Below are 22,407 nucleotides of genomic sequence, written 5' to 3'. Positions count from 1 at the left end.
CTGAACAAGTTAGATAATACAATAATATGATGAGAAGAGGCATAAGTGTATAGGCTACACTTGTCAGAGAGTTTAGGTAGGAGTCAGTGTCTGAATTAGTGAGGAATTGCTGGATCTGTAGGTTAAGTGAAGGCCTGGATGAAGAGCCATGTCTTAAGTTTTTTACGGAAGGTAAGCGGGCATGGTTCTAATCTGAGTTCTGTGGGCATCTTGTTCCAGATGGCTGGGCCAGCTGTAGAGAAGGTTCGTTCTTTGGTTGATGATAGGCGAGTAGATTTTGTTGTAGGGGGTTGCAGGGTGCCTTTATATGCTTCTCGAATCGGTCTGTCTGATGAGTATAATTTGAGGGGAATCTGGAGGTCTAGTTGTTGTTGGTTGTGAATGACTTTGTGGATTATAGTGAGAGCCTTGTGTAATATTCTATATTTATGATCAACGTGTGTAATATTCTATATTTATGATCAACGAGATCTTCTTGGATCTTCTCTACTCCCATGTGATAATTTATCTGAATTATATAGCTCTTGATGGAGCATCAATGTTACATGAAGCAGGTCCTCCAGAGAATCCGTGAGCACCAACTCTATGCCAAGTTACATAAATGTAACTTCAAACAGGAAGAACTTTCCTTCTTGGGATATATCATCTTTTGCCGAGGCCTGCATATGAAGCCAGACAAGTTAAAAGCCATACTGAAGTGCCCCAGGCCTGTGAACCTCAAGGCGCTGTAGCGATTTCTGGAGTTCACAAATTACTATAGATAATTTATTCATGATTACTCCTCCTTGAGAGCCCTGCTCACAGCCCTAACTAGAAAGGGCTCAGACACCAAAAACTGGACCAGGAATGCTATCCAAGCTTTTGAACATCTCAAAGAGGAGTTTACTTTTAATCTGTGCCTACACCACCCAAATCTGTCCAAGTCATTCATTCTGGAGGTAAATGCGTCCACCCTCGGAGTAGGTGCTGTCCTTCTGCAGCACAACTCTAAGGGAACCCTGGTGACTTGCGCTTATTTTTCAAAAAAATTCTCTCTGGTAGAAAAAAACTATACCATTGGTGATCATGAACTACTAGCGGTTAAGCTCTGTAGGTTTCAGAGGCCAACTGGATGGCCAGGAAAGAACTAGTGTCTTTAATAAGGACATATGGAGCACATTGTTTATCCCCAAGGTGGCAGGAAGTTTACGTTGATGCATTACTGGTCCAATTTTCCATAAGACTGTGAAAAAACCTATAAAGTGAGGTGCCAGTCAGATAGAAAGTACGCAGTGATGTAGGTGTTGCATACTTAACCATAGTGGTATCAACAAAGAAGATAGATGCCAAATGTCTTTTGTACGTATTTATTGTGATGGAGACGTAAAATTGCCCGACTCAGGCCGAGTTTCGCCACTACCCAAGTGGCAGCCTCAGGGGCTGGCTAGTTCTGATGCATAAGGCTTAGTCCCTGCACTCACTGTCACGTGAATGGAGGGATTGTGGCAGTGCTGACAAATGACTTTTAAAGGACTAATGCAGTATTGGCAGTCAATGAGGTGGTACAGACTGGGAATTTTGCTGTTCTTCCTCAAATTTTCCTGCCCTATACATAGGCCTCATAAGTCTGTGCATTAATCCAGGCCTTACTGAGGTTTAGTGCAAGCCTAGACTAGGTGGCATAAGTTTTACCCAGTAGGGAACTTACTGTGGGGAAATTTAGCCATGATAGCAATTTGCTCCTTGAAATTTAGAATTGATCACAAAATCAGGGAAACGCCTGTGGAGATCCTGCAAGAAAGGTCAGTAGAAAGCAGAATTGGATAGCACAAGTAAAAAAAGATATAATCATATTAGCCATTGTGTAAAGTATCCTGTTTTGAGTCAATGATTTATCTACTGCCACTGCAATTCTTAAAACTAAAACATATGGCAAATAATCTGGATAAACTTTAGCATTGTGCCATGACAAAAGTAAAAAGACTTGAAAGTTATTAAACTTATATGGACTTGATGTTTCATATTATTTAAGTTCTTCACAAATAGGTCACTTTAATGTGCAAAAAGACCTATTATACTAAGTGAGACTTACTGTTGCAAATGGTTCCCAGGGTATCATAGTCTTCTACGTTTTCACATACAATTTGCCATTGTGCAAAGACAGAGTTTGGACTTATCAGAGTAGAATCAAAGTTGCTTCTTTCTCCCATCAATTCATCATTGCAGATATCACACTTGTTTCCTCCAATAGCAAAATTCCAGTAGGGAAGAGCAAATGATGGATCCTGTAGCATTTCCTGAACATTGAAGCATATCAATGTGATTTGGTATTAGATTTCAGGATATGAAGATTCATTCAAAGGTAGGATCCTAGACATCAGGAAAACTAACTTTGTTAAAATGGGGGATTACCTCAAGTAATCGTTAGCTGGATGGAAAGATCTAGGGGAAGTGGACGAGCAGTAGGCAAAACTGAAAGTAAAATATTACAAAGGCAACTCATGTTTTTGGAAAGTAAATAAAGAAAAGAGGGAAAGAAGCTGTTATAGTTTTTTAAAGAAGTAGCTGAAAAGGAAAGGAGAAAATGGTTAGCATTGATAAACTACAAGAGATCACAGAACGAGGAAGACAGGTGACAATAACTGGAAAAGTTAAGAGAAGCTGGGAAAGTAGTCCAGAATGCGAATGGAAGAAAAAAATAGCAAATATGGTAAAATGGGAGTATAAGACTTTTTTTTTTTAAATATGTTAATGTTAGAAGGAATTGCAAATGTAGTATTGTGAGACTCAGAGATGAAGGGGAGAAATATAAAGAGAGCGGACTAAAGGCCCATCCTGCAATCTGCCAAGTGCAACAGCAGCTTCATTTACCAATGAAGAAAAGGCATTATGTAAGTGTATCATCGGGGAGAGTGGATGCCTCTTCATTACAAGCCTTATTCCACTAGAACCCACTGTAATCCATTTATTCCTGGAATTTTTGACCTGTCCATCTAATCTTTTATTTAGTACAGACTTACATCAATTGAAGACCCACCCCGTACGTCTAATAAAAACAACCCAATCTAGTTCTTTATTCAGGTCATTAGGTGTCAGTACCCCATCTGTGAACAAATTTGTGCAGCTTAACAAGCATTTGATTTGCACAGATTTACATGCTGGAACACTAATAGAATATTGTCGGAATCACCCACTCCCCGGAGGTTTAAGAATTCAAAAAGAACCCTGCATATAGAGAGAAGATTCAGAATTTGTAGAAGATTGGAATACAATTTTAAATAAGTGTGCATTACATTTAATGTTATTGATAATAAAAAAAGCTAAAATTGTTTTGGTTCAGATTAAAAGTGAGCTAAAGACAACCCTAACCACTACTCAGACTGTTTAATCAGGTAATGCATTTGGTAAACTACAAGCTCTTCTTAAACATCAGATGGAGGAATTTACTATGGACCTGTTAATCTACTTTTTTGGAATTGGTTGGAAGAGATCTGGCCCAGATAGACAAATCTACTATTTACCATCGGCATTCTCAGAATCTAACGAGGGAGGAATGTATTATGCCGCCTTCTGAATTATTGAAGACATATATGTGGCAAGTGCTTGACATATTTCAGTCTGTTTTACCTTCTACCTCCCAGTAGTGATGGGTCAGAGGGTAGAAACGTTGGCCAGGCTATATTAAATCAGAATAGGGTCATAATAGATATTTCTGCTACTATGGTGGACGAAACACATAGAGCCACACTCTTTAGTGGTGTTTGTCTCATTTCAAGATTGTAATTTGATCCTTCGATTATACTTTCACTCAATGCATATTCTTCTCATGGATTCTAAGGTTTGAATTTGTCCTGGTTTTTGTAGGGTCGCATAGGAGCGGAGGAAAAAAGGTTGAGCTATGCACCCAGAGGTCAAGGCTTTGGGGGCTTGTTTCTTTTTACATTTTCCCTATAAAGGCATAATTGTTCTTCCAACTGAAAAATGTGTAATTCCTGAGCTTTCGTACCTTCATATGTTTGATTCAAGAATTTCTAATGTTGAGCGAGGATTCTGTTTGTAGAGGAGATTTAGACTGCTGTGCTATGGCCATGATTATGATCCTTTAATATATACGGTGAGGGAGAATTATCCACTTGGATTTCCTTTTCTTTTTTTTTCACCTCTTTTACCTCTCCCTCGTTTGCTGGGGCCCCTGTATCTAGTTGTGGTCTTATATGCTAATTTTATTTTTTTTCCTTGATGCATTTTCTGTTGCAAGTTAATGCATTTAAATATATTTGCCACTTGAAAGGTCCCCAGGTTAATGCCAGAGTCAGGTCTTCTGCTACCCTGGTCAGCAGGGCTGGGGATGTTGCATAGGCAGTGCTCACAGCCCCTGGGTGCGAGGGGTGGAGAGGGAATTATAGTCATTGCTTTTAGGGTGATACATACTGGTCAGATTCAGGGCTGTGATTGCAAGGTTCCTGAAGGAGCCCTGGTGCATGGCCTCTGGACCAGAACCAACACTGCAATGACCAGACTGGGTGAGAGTGGAGGGATATAAAATATGGGTAAAAAAAAAAAAATCTAGTTGTCAATAAAGGCTCATAGTGCCAAATCCAAGTCTTGGTTCTGACTGAGATGGAAGTACAAAGGAGCAGGAGGAAGCTGCTGAGCAGCCCCCCTCTCCCTTTCCCCCCCTTTCATAGCTGCCTCCCCCAAACTGCATTAATAATAACATGGAGTTTGGGGTCTTAACACACATTAATATGCAACATTATGCAAATTGACTCATTTAAGTGTTGCACAGACCATGTTAACACATGCATCCATGTTAATGCTGGCATTAACACAAAACATGAAGAAGACTGGTATTATGAATTTTAATATCGCTATTGTAGCGCAATTAACACATTGTTTACTACAAATTTTCTATCCTTTGGTGAATAGCATATTAAATGTACTATATAATGATATATAAAAATGCTAAATGTGTGGTACCATGTACACTCAACAATCACATTTTAGTAAATAGGTTTCTAAGGTTCAGTATCTCTAATACATAGGTTATATGTACTGTAATAGGACTTTCATAAGAATAGAATGGTATTGCACATGAAAAATTGAGACCACGTACGTTCCTTCTCATACACAATATTTAAGAATTTTTTGATTTGGTCAGTAAATGATAGAACAGCCTGTAAATAATCCAGTTTTTTCTGAAGATTACTGAAACTCTTAACCAGATAATAGAAAACTACTGGAAAAGATTAACAAATTCTCAACTATTGGTAAAGGAAATGGAATGTGACATTTTCTTACCTGCATATCTCTTTCCAGCTGCAGAAGATGGTACCTGTGCCAAGTAAGGAATGCAGGTCCTTCATGAGAGAAATCTATACCTCCAAAGCTCTGCTGTCCAGCACCTAGGAACGTCTTACTGACAGAATAATAATGGGTCCATACAAAGTAATTGTAAATCGATATGTTTTCAAATTGTGTCATGTTACCACCTGGTCCCATTATTTCTTCGTATCTCCTTGTAGCTATGACATAGACAGGATGCACTGTTCTCTTGGCCAAGTCTAGAGCATTGATAAAGCGACGCTTTTCCTCTGCACTTAGATCCAGAATGTTCCTCCTGACTACAGATGCAAAACAAAAAGTTTGAGAGCAACAAATAAGCTGAGTGAGCTTAAATGCTGGATGAACAAAACAGCTGGATGAACTTAAATGATAAGAATACTTTCTGACCATTTGTAGGTAGACTATACCTTTCTACTTTTTTTGTTTGTTTGTTTGTTTTAAATCTCAATCAAAAGGTATAATGTTTGCCTAGTGGCAAACATCATTCCCATCCAATTTTCACCTATTTTGTTATTTAAACTACATTTGTTAAATTGGGTACCTTACAATAAAGTGCATATATTTGTAATCAATGTAGACTGGATTCTTTTTCTCAACATGTCATCCTATTTTACATTCGTTCTAAACTTAAATGTATAAGAATACCTAACTAATATCATTTTGCATTATACAAACACTAAGAGGTTTTCTTTGTTGTAGGTCACACATGAACATACATCAATACTATAAATCTTGACCAGGCCAAAATATAGCTACTCTACCATATAAAGGTCACAGTATTAGTATATATGAGAAGCATGTAACAGAGAATGGGAGTCTCTTTTTTTCTAGTCCTCTTCATAAATATTCAGCAATTCTCATATGAAATGAAGCAGCTAACTTTTCCATTTCAATAATGACCTACATTTTTGCAGTCACATGAATTTACTAAGAGCTTTTTCCTACCTTCCATATCCTAGCAATGATGTACATAGTGACCATAAGTAAGTGCAAAAAACATTTCTTAGGATAACTAATGAGAGTAATATTGGGCCATAAATGCAGGAAGATCATTTGAGGAGATAAATCTGGATGGATTATTTCTGTATTTTTGTTATAGTGTCTTGTGCTGAATATTAAAGCTTTGCAAAATTGTGGACAACTCCTCTAAGAAAATTTAAAATCACAAACATTTCCATAATCTTTCCAACATGTATCAGAAAGATTGCCATAAATATGATGGATCCTCTTTGAATATCAGGTACTCTGTCAACTTTGTACCATACCTCCCAGGTGGCATGCTGTGGGGCCAAGTTCCTTTGCTGGTCAAGGGCTAGAGAACATTTATCCTTCTAGACTAAACAATAACCATAGTTATTCTGTCAGAACAGGTCTTCACAATTGGGCCGATTCAGTATGGTGCGCTCGGCCGAGGACACCATTAGCCCCCGTTTGGCCGCGCGTTTTCGACGCGCTATTTTTACCCCTCAAAACTAATAGCGTCCGCAACTGCAAATGCATGTGGATGAGCCCATTAGTTAGTCCTGTGCGATACAGAAAGTAAAATGTGCAGGCAAGCCGCGCATTTTACTCTCAGAAATTAACGCCTACCCAAAGGCAGGAGTTAATTTCAGCCGGCACCGGGAAAGTGTACAGAAAAGCAGAAAAAACTGCTTTTCTGTATACCCTCTGACTTAATATCATAGTGATATTAAGTTGGAGGCCCCAAAAATAAAAACAAATAAAAAATCTTTAAAAAAAAAAAATCTGCCCGCGGGTTGGAAAATGGATGCTCAATTTTGCCAGCTTCCGGTTTCCGAACCCGTGACTGTCAGCGGTTCGACAACAAATGCCGGTAAAATTAAGCGTCGGCTGTCAAACCCACTGACAGACGCCGCTTCTGTCAAAAAGTGTCCCTCATTTTTACTGCGGGCCCTAATTTGCATACCTTTCCTTAGTGAATCGCGTGCCCAGGAGAGTGGCCTGGGCGCGCGTTGGGAGAGCGGGCGCTCGCCAGCTCTCCCGCGCTGTTTACTGTATTGGCTGAAGCTGAAGCAGGCTAAAATTTACCAGGTTCAAATTTATCCTTATTTCTCTAGACATGACATTCATATATTATCAGAAAACTTTCTTCAGCTTTTGTCCTTGCTTCTGTGAACATAATTAGAAAAGACATCTATTTGATTGTGGTCAAATTTGCATACAGAGCATTTAGAAAATAGGACTTTCTCACATAGAGGTTTATTTACTATTTATTTGCCTTAGGAGCAAAAGTCATCATCATGCGGCCAACTGACAAATTACAAACACAAGTCTGAAACAAATAGGTATGCTCTAGTCTCCATTAAAGCACCACCATGGAATGGAAGGTACTGGCTTGGGGGTTAGTTAGAGAGGTCAGGTGCTAATTTTGTTTTGCAAAATGGGGGCTGGGTATGGGAGAGAGGGGGAGGGGCAAGGACACAAAGTTCTTTTTTTAACATTTTTACTACTAAGGCCACTTGAAAGGGCAGAGGAATCTGTGGGATTGAGTGTCTCTCGAGACCTCCATGAGTTTTCACAAGACTGGGGGAAGGGTGCACTTTTGGGCCACTTGGGCCCTTTAAGGTGAGCCCTAAGTATTCTGGGATGCGCATTACCATCCCAAAACTCCAAGGAGGAGTAGCTAACTTTCCTTAAAATAACACAGCTTGCAAAATTTGATGCAGACCACCTTATTTTATTTGCCTGAGATCATTAGATTAATTTATTCATAATTATGAATCGCCTTTCATTTCAAGTTAGTCAAAGCAATTTACGATAAAATGACAAAAACTGTTACAATTACATTAACTAATAAAACAAATATGACATAAAAGAACATTAAAACATAACTGAAACATTTGATAATAAAAAAAATAAATAAATAAAAATAAAAACCTGGTATAGCAAAATAAAACTGCAATTAGATTAGCAGCACAGAATCTGTACCTGCATTGCACAAGATTTTTGAGAGGGAAGATAATGCATGGTATTTGAAATATTATGTTTTAGCACTGCATTGAGGCATTTACTGCATGGTAAAGCCTTAATACAGCTTAATAACAGACCCTATAGTTATGGAAAAAAAAAATCTATGGGTGCCTATAAAGATTTGTAGCTACTCTCCAGAGCTCATTTCAATAGTTTTCCTTCTCTACACACACACACACACACACACACTCACACACACACTCTCTCTCACTCATACTCATACATACACAACCAAGAAAGAAATTCACAAAAAAGACTATATGACCAGTGATAAAGGTGTCCTATGTCCTGAACTGCTCTAGTCTAAACCTCCACACTTACCTTCATATATCTGCTGTCTATATTTTCAGTATCACAATACCTGTTATGCAAGGTGCAGCCCTTAGTTACAGTTACCTGCCAGGACTGGTTGGTCACAATTGTCCCCTGTCCGACCCGGCTTGCATGTCCCACAGTTGTATCCAGAGAAGTTGCCATTGCAGCGGCAGGTCCAGCTAAAGAAGCGGGCGGGCCAACGCTCCCGGTCATCCCGGCCATCATGTGGATACTGGGGGCCGTGTGGTCGTGAGTCTATGGTTACTGGCACACACTGGCCTCTTCCCTGAGACACGCCACAGGGATCAATGGTCTCCGGGATTAGCGATGGGCAGCACATTCTGCTGCGCAGGATCTCAGGGGCGACGCACTGCCGTGGGAACTGTGCTCCCCCCTGAGGCAAACACAGCAGCAGTAGCAGCAGCACTGGGAGACCAGGCAAGGCGTTAACCCCCTGCAGCATGGTGAGAGCAAAGAGCAAAGCCTAAGAAAAGACAGAAAGCAACAACTTCTTTCACCCAGTCCCCAGAACAGTTGGACTCTGCATAGTGAGTTTCACAAATAAAGCTAAAGCGACACTGGAGAGAAAAGAAAAAAAAGTAAAGTGATGCAAAACTTTAAAAGATACTCGTTTATTCAAAAACATATCAGAGTTATCAACTGCATGTGTTCCAGTGTGAGAACAAATAATTGATCGCTTGTCTGCTTTCCTTCTTGTTAATGCAGAACTGACAATTTTTGAAAACTTTGAAGAGGGAGACTATAAAGGTAAATGAGGAACACACTGCAACTCTTGCGACTTATAGAGCATATTTAACCAAAGAGCGTTTATAAAGAATACTCATTAAAGGGTATGTGCTTTAATGTGTGTATCTGGAAAAGCAGGCTGAGCAATTAGGCTATAGCATGAATGTTAAACCAGGGTCAGAGGCAGTTATTGGGTTGACACTAAAATTAATCTTTCTAATCATTATTTAATTTGTACCATTTACATTCTGCTTTTCATGAGACTTCAAAGTGGATTACATTCAGGCACTGTAGATATTTTGCTATCCCTAGAGGGCTTATATTCTAAGGAGGTCCTTTACTAAGCATTATTCCCATAGACACTATAATGAGAAAAAAAGCCTTAGCAAATCAGGCCCTAAGTTTGACCGTGAGGCATTACAGGCAGATTTTAAAAGCGTTGTTTGTGCAAAAACAGCCCCATACATGCAGAATGTGGGCCATGCACAAATTTTAAGAAACCGGGAAGTACGGGTGCACATGTTAAGAAAAAGGAGATGGGTGTTCCAGTGTGGGGCCAAGATGTACATGTGTAATCCCTGCCAAGTTATGCAGGTAACTGGTCCTGACAAGGTGAGAGAGAGAGAGAGAGAAAAAGAGAGAGAGTGACTCTTTTAAAGGGCCAATCTGACACTCTCTATATATCCCCCCTGTAAAGTTCTGCAGTCCCTCCTACTGGTGAAGAACAGGGGGCCTCTGAAGTAGTAAGTGATCAATATGTAATGTTAGGATGGGATGGGGAGATCTAGCCTAGACCCTGGAGGGGTTATCTTCAATCTTGGGTGATGGATCATACCCTTGGAATTGTTCATTCATGCGCGGGGGGGGGGGGGGGGGGGGATTGCTTCTTTGCAACATTACGTTCACTTTGGGCTAGTTTGTACAGGAGATTTTGCAAGCTATTGTGTGCATGCAAATCATTTTTGATTATTAAGTTAATGAATAACATGTGCAAGCTAAAATGTAGTTCATAGCCTGTTAAGTGGAATTTTAGTGAATAAAAAATATGCCGGATAAGTTAGGGGCATTCCAGGGAAGTAACTGGGAGGAGTTAAATTAGCCAAATAGCCAAAAAAGAGCTCAGACTCATCCCACAACCAGTCAAGACTTCCACCAAACTCGAACTAGGTCTATTCAAATCTAATCAGCTGCAAATTTTACTAGTATATGCCCCACCAGGATTACTAGATACTGATGCCTCCCCCCTCATATAATGTCATAGCCAAACACATCAACACAGACTCCCCAGCTATGATTCTAGGGGACTTCAACCTCCACGTCGACGCCTCACCACCCTCGCCCAATTGTGAAGCCTTCCTCACCACACTCAGAGCCATGGGCTTTGAACAAATCATAGACAAACCTACCCATAAAGCGGGACATACACTTGACCTCATCTTCATAAATTCCAGCCTGTCATATGCTACCACTCCAGACTGCACCCCAGTCCCCTGGTCAGACCACTCACTGATATCCTCAACCCTCACAACTAAAGGAAGTCCAAACCTCCCCCAACCCCACTCTACCATCCACTTCAGGAAATCATGCGCATCCGACGTGCTCAGTGAATACCTATCCAAAGAACTCACTAATTTGGATACAATCAACCCCAACTCAGCCCTTCTATCCTGGCACAATATCACAGAGTCAACAGCTAATAAACTATGCCCCTCAGTGGTCAAAATAATCAACCCGACGAAAAAAAGGAAACATCCCTGGTTTTCCCCCAAACTCAAACAGATGAAGCAAGACCTCAGACACAAGGAAGGCAAGTGGCGTAAGACCCCCAGCATGACTACACTGTCAGACTATAAATGCACGCTCCACCTCTACAAGAGTGCCATCCTATGGACAAAAAGAGACTTCTACGCCAGCAGAATCCATGACCTCCAATTTGATGCTAGGGCCCTGTTCTCCTACGTTTCCCAACTCACTAAATCCTCTGCCCCGGCTATCACAGATGACCAGGCTCAATCCAAAGCAAACGAGCTAGCACTCTTCTTCCAGAAAAAAATCTCAAACACACTAGCTCTCCTCCCCACCATCACAATGCCTCCCCCACTAAATTCTAACACCCCCACTCACCCTGGAGCTATCCTCGACACCTTCGAACCCACAACCTCCCTGGAGATCGAGTCCCTACTCAAGAGATTGAAACCATCCAGCCACCTTTCAGACCACATTCCAACAAAACTTCTACAACTCATTCCAGATACCATCTCCAAACCTTTGGCCAACATCATAAACTGCTCCTTATCTCAAGGAATCTACCCAGACAGGCTAAAAACTGTCTCCCTCAAACCCCTCCTGAAGAAACCTAACCTGGACACAAGAGAACTCTCCAACTTCCGCCCTATCTCTATTCTCCCTTTTCTTGCTAAACTCACAGAGAAATTCGTCAATACACAGCTCTCCGATTATCTGGAAGAACACAAAATACTCTATCCATCCCAATACGGCTTCCGTAAATCATTCAGCATGAAAACTCTCCTTATATCCCTCTCAGATCACATCATCATGGGCCTAGACAAAGGGCACTCATTCCTACTAGTTCTCCTAGACATCTCTGCTGCGTTCGATACTGTGAACCATGCCATCCTTCTAAATCGCCTCTCAGACATTGGCTTATCAGGATCGGTCCACAGATTGTTCAACTCCTTCCTTAGCAACAGAAGCTTCAAAGTCAAAATTAACAACAAAGAATCTCCCAACATCAAGTCATCATTAGGCGTACCCCAAGGCTCCTCACTATCACCCAGCCTCTTCAACATTTACCTTCTTCCCCTCTGCCAGTTGCTCACAAACCTAAAATTAATACATTATCTCTATGCAGACAATGTACAGGTCCTTATCCCAATAACAGAATCCCTCTCAAAAACACTCATTTACTGGGAAAACTGCCTCCAATCCATTAACCACCTTCTCACAAGTCTAAACCTGGTCCTTAATGCTGCCAAGACCGAACTCCTTCTCATCTCCTCCGACCACACGGACCTAACCTATCAGACTCCCCCCAACACCCAAATCACGCAAGTAAGAGATCTTGGAGTAATCCTCGACAACCGTCTGAATCTAAAGAAATCCATTAACAACACAACCAAGGACTGCTTCTATAAACTACAAGTTCTGAAAAGGCTCAAACCCTTCCTCCACTTCCAAGATTTTAGGACAGTCCTCCAAACCACGCTCTTTGCCAAGATAGACTACTGCAACGTTCTCCTCCTTGGTCTCCCCATTTCCTCCACCAAACCTCTTCAGATGCTCCAGAACGCGGTGGCTAGAATCTTAACTAACACCAACCGTGGAGCAGACATCACCCCCATCCTCCGGAACCTGCATTGGCTTCTAATAAACCACAGAATCTTACACAAGTCCATCACCATAATCCACAAAACTATCCACCATCAACTACAGCTAGACCTTCGGATCCCACTCAAACTATACTCATTGTCAAGACCCATCAGAGAAGCGTATAAAGGAAACTTGCAAGTCCAATCAACCAAAGCCACTCGTCTTACAGCCACCAGAGAACGAAGATTCTCAACAGCGGGACCTGCCATTTGGAATACCTTGCCCCCTGATCTCAGACTGGAACCCTGCCCTCTAACATTTATGAAAAATCTCAAGACCTGGCTATTCCTTCAAGCCTTCCCTTAACTTTCTAAACCATGCAAATGCCTCCTAGTCAAACTTCGCTTTACTTGGCTAGGCACCCCGCCTAATCCACAGTTCATTATGTTTTATTTAACTTCTCTATCCTTTGTTTTCCAGCTACCTTAGCCCCCAGGTTCATGTCACCTTGTTTATTGTAACTTTGCCTCTTGTTAAATGGTTGTTAAGTTATACCCCCTGGTTCCTTGTAAACCGATATGATGTGACACTGTTCATGAATGTCGGTATAGAAAAGATTTAAATAAATAAAAAAAAAATAAAATAAAAATAAGTTATCTGGCAAACTTTGATATTCAGAATTAGTGGGATGATTTATCCAGCAAATCTGGTCAGTCTGTATACAGTTAACTTTAAGATAGCCAGGTGTATTCAGTGGTGTGGTTGTGCCGCTGAATACATAGTGCTACTTAGTCGGATAAGTTTATCTGGCTACCTAGTAGAGCCACACAGCAGCTGAATAGGGACATCTAAAATGACTTAGGGGTAGATTTTAAAAGCTGAATAAGCGCGTCCATGTGTGCGTGCTACCTGGCGCGCGCATGTTATAAAATCGGGGGTTGGCACGCGCAAGGGGGTGCACAATTGTGCGTCTTTTGTGCGCTGAGCCGTGCTGCCTTCCCTCATTCCCTCCCCCCTAGCCTAACCTTCCCACCCCTTCCCCTAACCTTTCCCCCCCTAGCCATACTCTAACCCCCCTGACTTTTATCTTACCTTTTGCCCAGAGGCAGGCGCAAGTTGCGCAAGTTGCGCCTGCCCAGAGGCAGGCGCAACTTGCGCGCACCAGCACCCTGCCGGCACACGGTCCTCTGACACAGCGGCAATGGCCGCTGTGGTTGGAGGCCTCTGGCCCCACCCCCACCCCACTTCAGACTGCCCCTTTAGTAAAGCCCCGGGACTTACATGCGTCCCGGGGCTTTACGCGCATCGCTGGGCCTCTGGATTTACGCACGTAGGGCTTTTAAAATCCGGCCCATAATTTCTAACCAGAAAACATTCCTTTCTTTAATCCCACTCTTCTCTTGACTGAGAGAGGATACTGCAAATATTCAAGTACAGGGGTTAGCAACTTTATTTGGTGAACAACCAGACAACCCATATTTCTTTCAAGGTTTTAGCATACTGAGTTCTGCAGCCAAGAGGAGGGAATAACTGTTTACCCATCATGAAAATCAAGCTTTTATCCATAGGGGGCACCAGAATTCTGACTCCTCCATTGGCCCAGAATGCCATTCAGACTAGCTCCCTATCTGCCCTGGATGTGTCTGACTGTGGCAATATTGTGTATAGCAAGATTGGAGAAATCGAGCCCATCTTCTTTGGATTGTAATTGTGTTGATTCAAAAATGCTGCCTTTCTAATTAACTTTTCACCACCAGTTGTGAACTTGGCTCTGAAAGAGACCTGTCTGACGTCTGGGATTCTTTTGTTCGCTATCTTCTTTGAAATCAATTTCAATAAACTGTGCTGCACAATCTATTTTGTATCAAGATATCTTTGCAGGCTCTATATTCAAGGAAAGTTAATTCATGTATTCAAATAAACATTTGATTTATTAATGGTTTCTTGAGAGTTGGCCTCCTTTACTTTTACTGCTAAGCACCAAGCGACTGGCTTACTATGACCTTTTGGAGAAAATTTGCATCAGCTGAACTTGTGATCTTGAGAAAATCATTTCACCTTCCTTTGATTCAGGTAGAAACTTAAAAGTAGATTTTAAGAATCTCGCACAGGCGCACATGGATGCACCGATTTAATAACATGCGTGCGTATATGCACGCATGCTATAAAATCTGCTTCTTGTGCGCACATGCACACACAATTTTATATCAACACGTGCATGTGCGCGCGAATGCTGTCTCATGCGCGTAAGTGGGGGGATTTTAGTAGATGCGGTGGCAATGCATTAGGTCTATTTCCCTGTTACCTCCCAGTTCGCCCCTGTAAAGGAACGGATTTCCTAAATCCCCTACCTAAACTGCCTCCCTTTTATCCTACTAGCCCCAACTCCTAAAACCCCGCTGACTACCCAAAATTTATTTATTTATTTATTTTATTTGCTTTTATATACCGACATTCAGTGGGATATATCACATCGGTTTACATGTGAGCGTGGAGAAATAGTAGAACAAACGTGTCTTACCATTTTTACATGGAATTGAGGCAAAATAACAGTTAATACAATTACGTTTTAGCAGTGGTAAACATTGAAAAAGAGTTGGTTCAAACAGCTCAACAGGGTAATTTGATTCAAACAGCTCAACAGGGCAATAACTATAGTTATATAGGGAGGTAGGCATCCCTAGTTATTTACATAGGGGAAATCTGTACATAGGAGGCAGAGAGGGGCTTAGTGAGGTACGCGGGCATATCTAAAGGTTAATTGGGATTGTGACGTTTCCATTTTATTGTGAAGTTGGGGTGGGGATGGGGGGGGGGGGGGAGTTAGGCTATAGGGCTGAAAGGCTTTTTGGAATGGCCAGGTTTTTAGATTTTTTTTGAAAGACTGGGTGGAAGTCTCCAATCTGAGTTGTTCAGGGAGTATGTTCCACAAAGAGGGGCCAGCTATTGATATGGCGAGTTTTCTGGTTGCGGTGAGGTGAGCTTGTTTTGCGGAGGGTATGTTTAGCAGGCTGGTGTTTTTAGATCTGAGGTTTTTTTGGGTGTGATGGTGGTGGAGGGCGTCTTTTAGCCATTCTGTGCTTTTATTGTGTATTGATTTGTGTAGTAGGGTGAGGGCCTTGTATTAGATTCTTTGGGATATTGGGAGCCAGTGAAGGTCTTTGAGGATGGGTGTGATGTGGGCGGAGAGACTGCTGTTTGTTAGGGATCTGGCTGCTGCATTTTGGAGTAGTTGCAGGGTTTTGAGGGTGGATGAAGGGAGTCCAAGTAGAAGGGAGTTGCAGCAGTCCAGTTTGGAGAATAGGAGGGATTGAAGTACTGTTCTGTAGTCTTGATTGAAGAGGAGGGGTTTGATTTTCTTGAGGACTTGTAGCTTGAAGTAGCCGTATTTTATTGTTGCAATGATGTGTTTTTTTAGGTTGAGCTCGGAGTCCAATGTAATGCCTAGGTCTTTTACTTCGGTAATGCATTGGCTGGGTGGTTGGGTGGGTGTGGGAACTTGGATGTTCTTTGTGTGGTTCTTGTTTGCTATGTATAGTATTTCAGTTTCTTAGTGATTGAGTGTGAGGCAAAGCTGCGTGAGGAGGTTATTTATTTGGGCTGAGTAGGTTTCTCATAGCAGTAGGGTACATTGTAAGTTTTCTTTCATGGGGAATAGTATTTGAACATCATCTGCACAGACGAAGTAGTGGAGGTTTAGGCTGGAGAGGAGTTTGCAGAGGGGGAGCATGTATAAATTGAATAGGGTGGAGGAAAGGGAGGAGCCTTGTGGGAAGCCATGAGGGAGTGAGTAGTGTTTCAATTTGCTGTTGTTTAGTAGCACTTTATCGGATCTGTTAGATAAGTAGGATTCAAACCATTTAAGGGTTTTGTTGCCAAGTCCGATTTCTGTTAATTGTGATAGTAGATGGTTGTGGTTGATGGTATCGAATGCGGCAGAGATGTCCAGTAGTATTAGGAGGTAGGAGTGACCAGAATCAAGACTTCTCAGAGCAGTGTCTGTGAGGGATAGTAGTAGGGTTTCAGTGCTGAGTGATTTCCTGAATCAGTGTTGAGTGGGGAAGAGAATTTTGTGTGTTTCAAGGTGTTCCGAGAGTTGGCGGTTGACAATTTTTTCTAGGATCTTTGATATGAAGGATAGGTTCAAGATAGGTCTGTAGTTAGCAGGGCCGGAGGGATTCAGTTGTAGTTTTTTTTAGAATGGGTTTAATTAAGGTGCATTTGAGGGCTTCAGGATAGAGGTCTTGGTCGAGGGATGTATTTATTATGTTGGCTATTGGTTTAGCGATAACTTCAGGGATTAGCTTGAGAGTTTTTACTGGGATGGGATCCAGGGGATGGGCTGCTGGGTTGATTTTTTGAATAATCTTTTCGACTTCTGTTGAGGCAATGAGGTCGAATGTGGTCCAGGTAAGAGATGCTGTGTTGTGAGGATTCGGCCTATCCGGGCTTGCTGGGGGGTTGGTTGGTATTAATTTTGATATTTTGTCCATGAAGAATTGGGCGAGTTTCTCACAAGCCTTCATTGATTCTTTCTTTGACAATGGGTTGAGGCTTGGTTTGGTTAGGTTGGAGACAAAGTTGAAAAGGTTTCTGGGATTGTATTGGTGTTGGTGGATTTTCTTTGAGTAGTATTCTCTTTTGGCTTTGTTGTTGTCTGTTCTGTATATGTGGAGCAATGTTTTGGATCTGTCATGGTGGAGAGCAGTAGGATGTCTTTGCCAACTTTTCTCCGCTTGTCTGAGACGTCGTTTGGTGATTTTTAGTTCTGAGGTGTACCAAGGAATTTTATGTGGGTTGTCCATATTGATAATTTTGGAGATCATCGGGCATTTGGATTTGGCAACTTCTGCATTGATGGAGATCCACGAGTTGATGGCGGTGTTTGCATCGTTGAGGTCGAGGGAGGTCAGGGCATTGGGAAGTGTTTCTATCAGCTCTTTGCTGGGACATGGTTTGTGGAATTCAATGTATTTTTTGGATTGGTCAGTTTCAGCGTGTAGGGTTTTCAGTAGAAGTGTGGTCTGGATTAATTTGTGGTCTGACCATGGAATGCTGGTTGTCGTTGGTGGTTTGTTTGTGGATGTAGCTTTGTTATTGATGAATATGAGGTCAAATGTGTGGCCTGATCTCTGGGTAGGTGAGTTGACAATTTGTTTGAAACCCATTGCGGACATGGTGTCTAGGAGGAGGGTGCATATTTGACTACTTACCTGCAGTCCATAGCAGTAGCAACTTAATCGGTCGTCGGATTCCGGCTTGTGCTTGTATATGACTCGGACTTAATGGTGCTGTCCTGACCCAACAAGGCCCCACCCAGACCCCATCCCTAGCCCACCCCTTTTTGCGAAATCCTTTCTAATTCGTGTACTGGGAGATATGTGCGTGGCTGCGGGCCTCTTAAAATCCGTGTCTGCCGCACATATCTCAGTCTCACGCATATCTCCCGTTTTTGCCACTTGTAGGGCTTTTAAAATTCGCTCTTTAGGTAGGGTCTGATTTTCTAAGCCTTTTTCCCATAGACACAGAATGGGAAAAGCCTTAAAGGTGCATTAATTAGAGGATGTGCAAATAAGTCAGGCTCATGCACAACGAGCAGATTTTAAAAGCCGGCTAGATATGCATATATCTCCCCCAGTGCACACATCCTGATAGTTTTCAAAAATGGATGGAGAGTGAGTGTTGTCTGGGTGGGCCATTGGCATTTAGGGGCATGAACCAGAGATGTGTGCACAAATACTGAAGCAACCTGGCATGTTCTGAGACCCCCTGCTGCATAACTTTATTTCTGCTATGGATGCCGTTAAAAAATAAAGTTAGAAAATAAAGACAAATAGGCAGAGCTGCAGGTTGTAAGGGTCAAATATAACTGGAAGGTGTGAAGGCTATTAAACAAGGGGGTTTTGGAGGACCTATCTCTTCTGGGCGAACCAGGGCTGAACTGGTAAAACTGGGAATAGCATCAGCTTGCGCCCCCTTTAAAATCCCCTGATTTACATGGTAGAAGCAGCATTTTCATGCACTCGTGTTCACCCATATAACAGTTGGTAAACATGTGCATGCCACCAGGCTATTTTCTAACATGTGCATATGTTATAAAATGGCCACCTCCCTGAGTGCCTGTTTGAAAGTTACCATCCCTGGAATTCAAGTCTTTAGAATTTAAGCCCTCTGGAGATAAGGAAATATCTACAGAACTTGAAATTAACTCATCTTGAGCTACCAATCAACAAGCATGATCTATGTTACTGGAACAGCAGTAGGTTGCCATGGCATTTTTGCAAAACGCTTGGGTATTACTACTTTATTTATACAAGCATTCTCTGATTAGGGAGTAGTATAAGAATGTAGGTACATCCTCCATTAACAAAGTCCACTGAAGGCAGTCTGTAGACCATGCTTGCTTGTCTTAATGTAGTATTCTTTTAACTTGATTATGTACGTTTTTCTCATATCTTTGCATTCCACCACAGACATATCCTGTAATGTGTGTAGATAACTAATGTAAACTCTATTGCAATTAAAAAGCTGCTGTGTCTGTGATGATATAAATGACATAGAATAATATAATTCAAAATGGAGAAGAAATGAAAAATACAATTCCTATTCCTAACTCTAAATATCCCTTACATACTGTAAGCTTTCAAATATTGGCATGCATTATATGACAGATTTATTCCAGACTTTTGAAGAAAAGCTGGTTAAGTTATTTGGAGGAGAAGAATTAATCACTATTTGATCAACCTTCCTAAACTTGCAGTAATTTATGCCGATTTACAGTTTGTAAAACACATGCACAACGCAGGCTCATATTAATGTCAACTGGGACTTGTCCAGTATTACTTAAAAAGGAATCCCTTTTTTTTGCAAATATATAATGAATTTTCCCAAAATTTCAATTAACAATCTCTAAACTGCAATGCTTGTTGTTCTATTGGTCTTAAGAAAAACAGGGAGTGTTAGAAGTTATGAGGGTTTTTTTCTTTTAATGAATTGATGAAAACATTTGGTTCAATCTGTATATATTTTTGTTGCTCTAATAAAAGGTATCAAAATCTTCAAAGTAGTCTCCCATTTTTTCAGTTAAAAATTGTTGCAATCAATTAACAGTGGCCATTACAATAGCAAAGATTATGTAAGAGGACACACACAAAAATTAATTGGATGTATTCATTAGTATTTGCGTCCACTTACATATTCTTTATTGCCATAATGCCCCATTTTCTTCATTGTATTTTTTGTGAGGAGTTCTACTTCACCTTTTTTTCAATTTTAAATCATGGAAGGTACTGCAATTCTCAGTCTGCATGCTGAAGAGGCATGAAGCCGAAGAGAGCAGTCACATTCACTTTCTCTTTGTACAATTTCATCTATGTATATATTTTTGCTGGCTCAGTAAAAGAGAGACAAAACTTAGCAGAGCGACTGAGGGCCTGATGTAGTAAAGGATTGTGCTTGCCCATTTTGTGACTACAGGAGAATCGCTTGGTGCAGTAATGCATAAGTCCCTTAATAGAGCTTATTTAAGCAATCTATTTATTTATTTATTTATTTATTTATTTGAGTGATTTATATACCGTCATTCCATGTGAGAATCACTAGTTCACAACGGTGTAGAATCCACAAATCACAATATTCAAAGTGGCAGCTCTGAGAAACAAATCAATTAAAACATTGGATGTTGTTTGTGCATGAATGAACATTGGATGGGCATTGTTTTTGGTTGAACCTTTATGAACCGTTTCCAAATTACTGGATTTTATTTCTAGAAACATTGTCAAAAAAAAAGTTAATATTTCAATTGGTTTATTCAATTGAGCTGCTTCTTTGAACTTTGTAACTAATAGAAGATGGCATGACCTCAAAGTATCCTCATTACAAATCTAGGAGAACTCCATAGAGGTGTTCAAACAATCTGCATCCTGCGGTGGAGTTAATTTATGGAAAATATCTATTCTCATTACTGAAATGAAAGGTATAGAGCTTTTTTTAGTCTCTTTGGACTGGCCTGAAAATAATATCACCTTGTGTCAGCTAAAACTTTACAAAGCAAATGATCTATGCATGTTCTATATACAGGCAATTACAGAGTGCATCGTCTATGCAAGCTCTTGGGTGCTAAAGAAGTTCTTAAATATTTTAATAAACACCATTCACAAACACAAACATTCCCCTTTTTACAAAGAGTGGCTCACAAGGCATTTAGTGTTTTTATAGAAAACGATTAACCAACATCACATTGCATGATAGAAGGCGGTTAATTGCACATTTAAAGTATCTATATTACACTACAGCATGTGACAAATTAGTTACTTTACAACCCTATCCAAATCGAATTGCTAGTTGGACTTCATTTGTTCCAGATACAGTACCTGCTGCTCTCTGCTAATCCTATGCTGGCAAGTGATTCCTCTCTGTTTTCTTGCTGGCAGAGTTTAGCGGCTTCCTCCAGATGTAACTAGCATTCCAACTGATGTGTTCCATGCATTAGGGCTCTGCTAATCCTGGCTCTGCAGTCAGAAGGGCTTGGCCCCACTCCCCTCCCCAGTCGCTTTATACTTCAATGAGTCCTGCTTGTAAAGACTGCCAGCACATGACTGCTTTCATACTGACCTCCTTGTGATTTTAAGATTTAAGCAGGGGTTGTGGTAATTACTAAACAAAGCAGGCAAAGAACTGTTGGAAGGGTTATTTAATAAAACGCCCTTTGTAATATAAAGCATCAATTCTTTCCTTAATAAAAAAAGAAGATTATTAAGTGTATTTCATTAGAACACTAATTATATGGTACCTTTTGATTACATAGTAATAAAAAGCCCTGATGGGCTTGTTGAGCTGTAAGACTAAAATCTAATAAAAAAGCAGAATGTTCCATATTTATTTTAGAAGATGTGCTCTGCTACATTGCAAGACATTTTTTTTTTATTTACATTATGCAATCCTGCACCTGTGTTTAGAAATGTTTAGAGGTCAGCTTGACATGTAGACAGCCAGGGAAGAATGGGCAAAACTCTATCTGCAAACCACTGTCATGCTATAGCAGATTTATTAGGAGTCCACTGGCTTTAATGGGGCTAATTGTGGATTTCTGAGACAAAGCACAGGATGCCACTGATTGCTAAAACCACATACAATCCAACACACCTGATTAACAAGGTGGGCCAAAACAGGTGAAATATGTGAGAAAGAAAACTGATGGATTTCCTGAAGACAAGCTGGATATTTTAGTTGAGGCCTTATCCAATATCCACCTGTAAAAAAATCAATGATGTTGGTAACATTAAAGGAAAGGACAGATTAAAGAAAACAATAGCTCTCATGATCCTGGTATATCAAATAGGCACTGACTTAAAAAATTCACTGGAATGATTTGGAAGAATCAAATCTAGCAGAAGATCGTAAACAATAGAAAAGCAGCTGAGGCAAAAGCATGAGAATCAAGTACTCGTGCAAATTGAGAAACAGGTCAAGAGTGCTATTAAATCTCCAGAAAATCCATGCAGGTTTTACTCATGATATTGATTATCTGACTGATTTAACAGAAGAGAAATATATTTATTTTTTGTATCACTAATATATTGAAGGCAATAGGCTTCAACTTTTAACTTTTAACAATATTTCTAGTATAGAGCCACATATATATTTAGTGGATGAAGAATATACTAATCAAGTTGACACCATGCATTATTTTATGTTGAT

The 22,407-nt window shown here is 40.7% G+C and overlaps 1 protein-coding gene across 1 annotated transcript in view; it reads right to left on the bottom strand.

Annotated features, from left to right (window-relative positions):
• Positions 1–21,174, bottom strand: part of TYRP1 (tyrosinase related protein 1) — a 43,741-nt gene extending 22,567 nt beyond the window's left edge. Inside the window, exons 1-4 of the mRNA XM_029605464.1 lie at positions 21,081–21,174; positions 8,713–9,115; positions 5,281–5,603; positions 2,072–2,276 (exon numbers count right to left, since the gene is read on the bottom strand). Coding sequence (XP_029461324.1) covers positions 2,072–2,276; positions 5,281–5,603; positions 8,713–9,094 — 910 coding nt within the window. The 5' untranslated portion in view covers positions 9,095–9,115; positions 21,081–21,174. The remainder of the gene's footprint in view (positions 1–2,071; positions 2,277–5,280; positions 5,604–8,712; positions 9,116–21,080) is intronic.
• Between the last annotated feature and the right edge of the window lie 1,233 nt (positions 21,175–22,407).

Source organism: Rhinatrema bivittatum, chromosome 1, assembly GCF_901001135.1.
Source record: "Rhinatrema bivittatum chromosome 1, aRhiBiv1.1, whole genome shotgun sequence".
Taxonomy (NCBI): domain Eukaryota; kingdom Metazoa; phylum Chordata; class Amphibia; order Gymnophiona; family Rhinatrematidae; genus Rhinatrema; species Rhinatrema bivittatum.
Note: the sequence above shows the minus strand (reverse complement) of the source record. Positions and strands in the feature narration are given on the sequence as shown.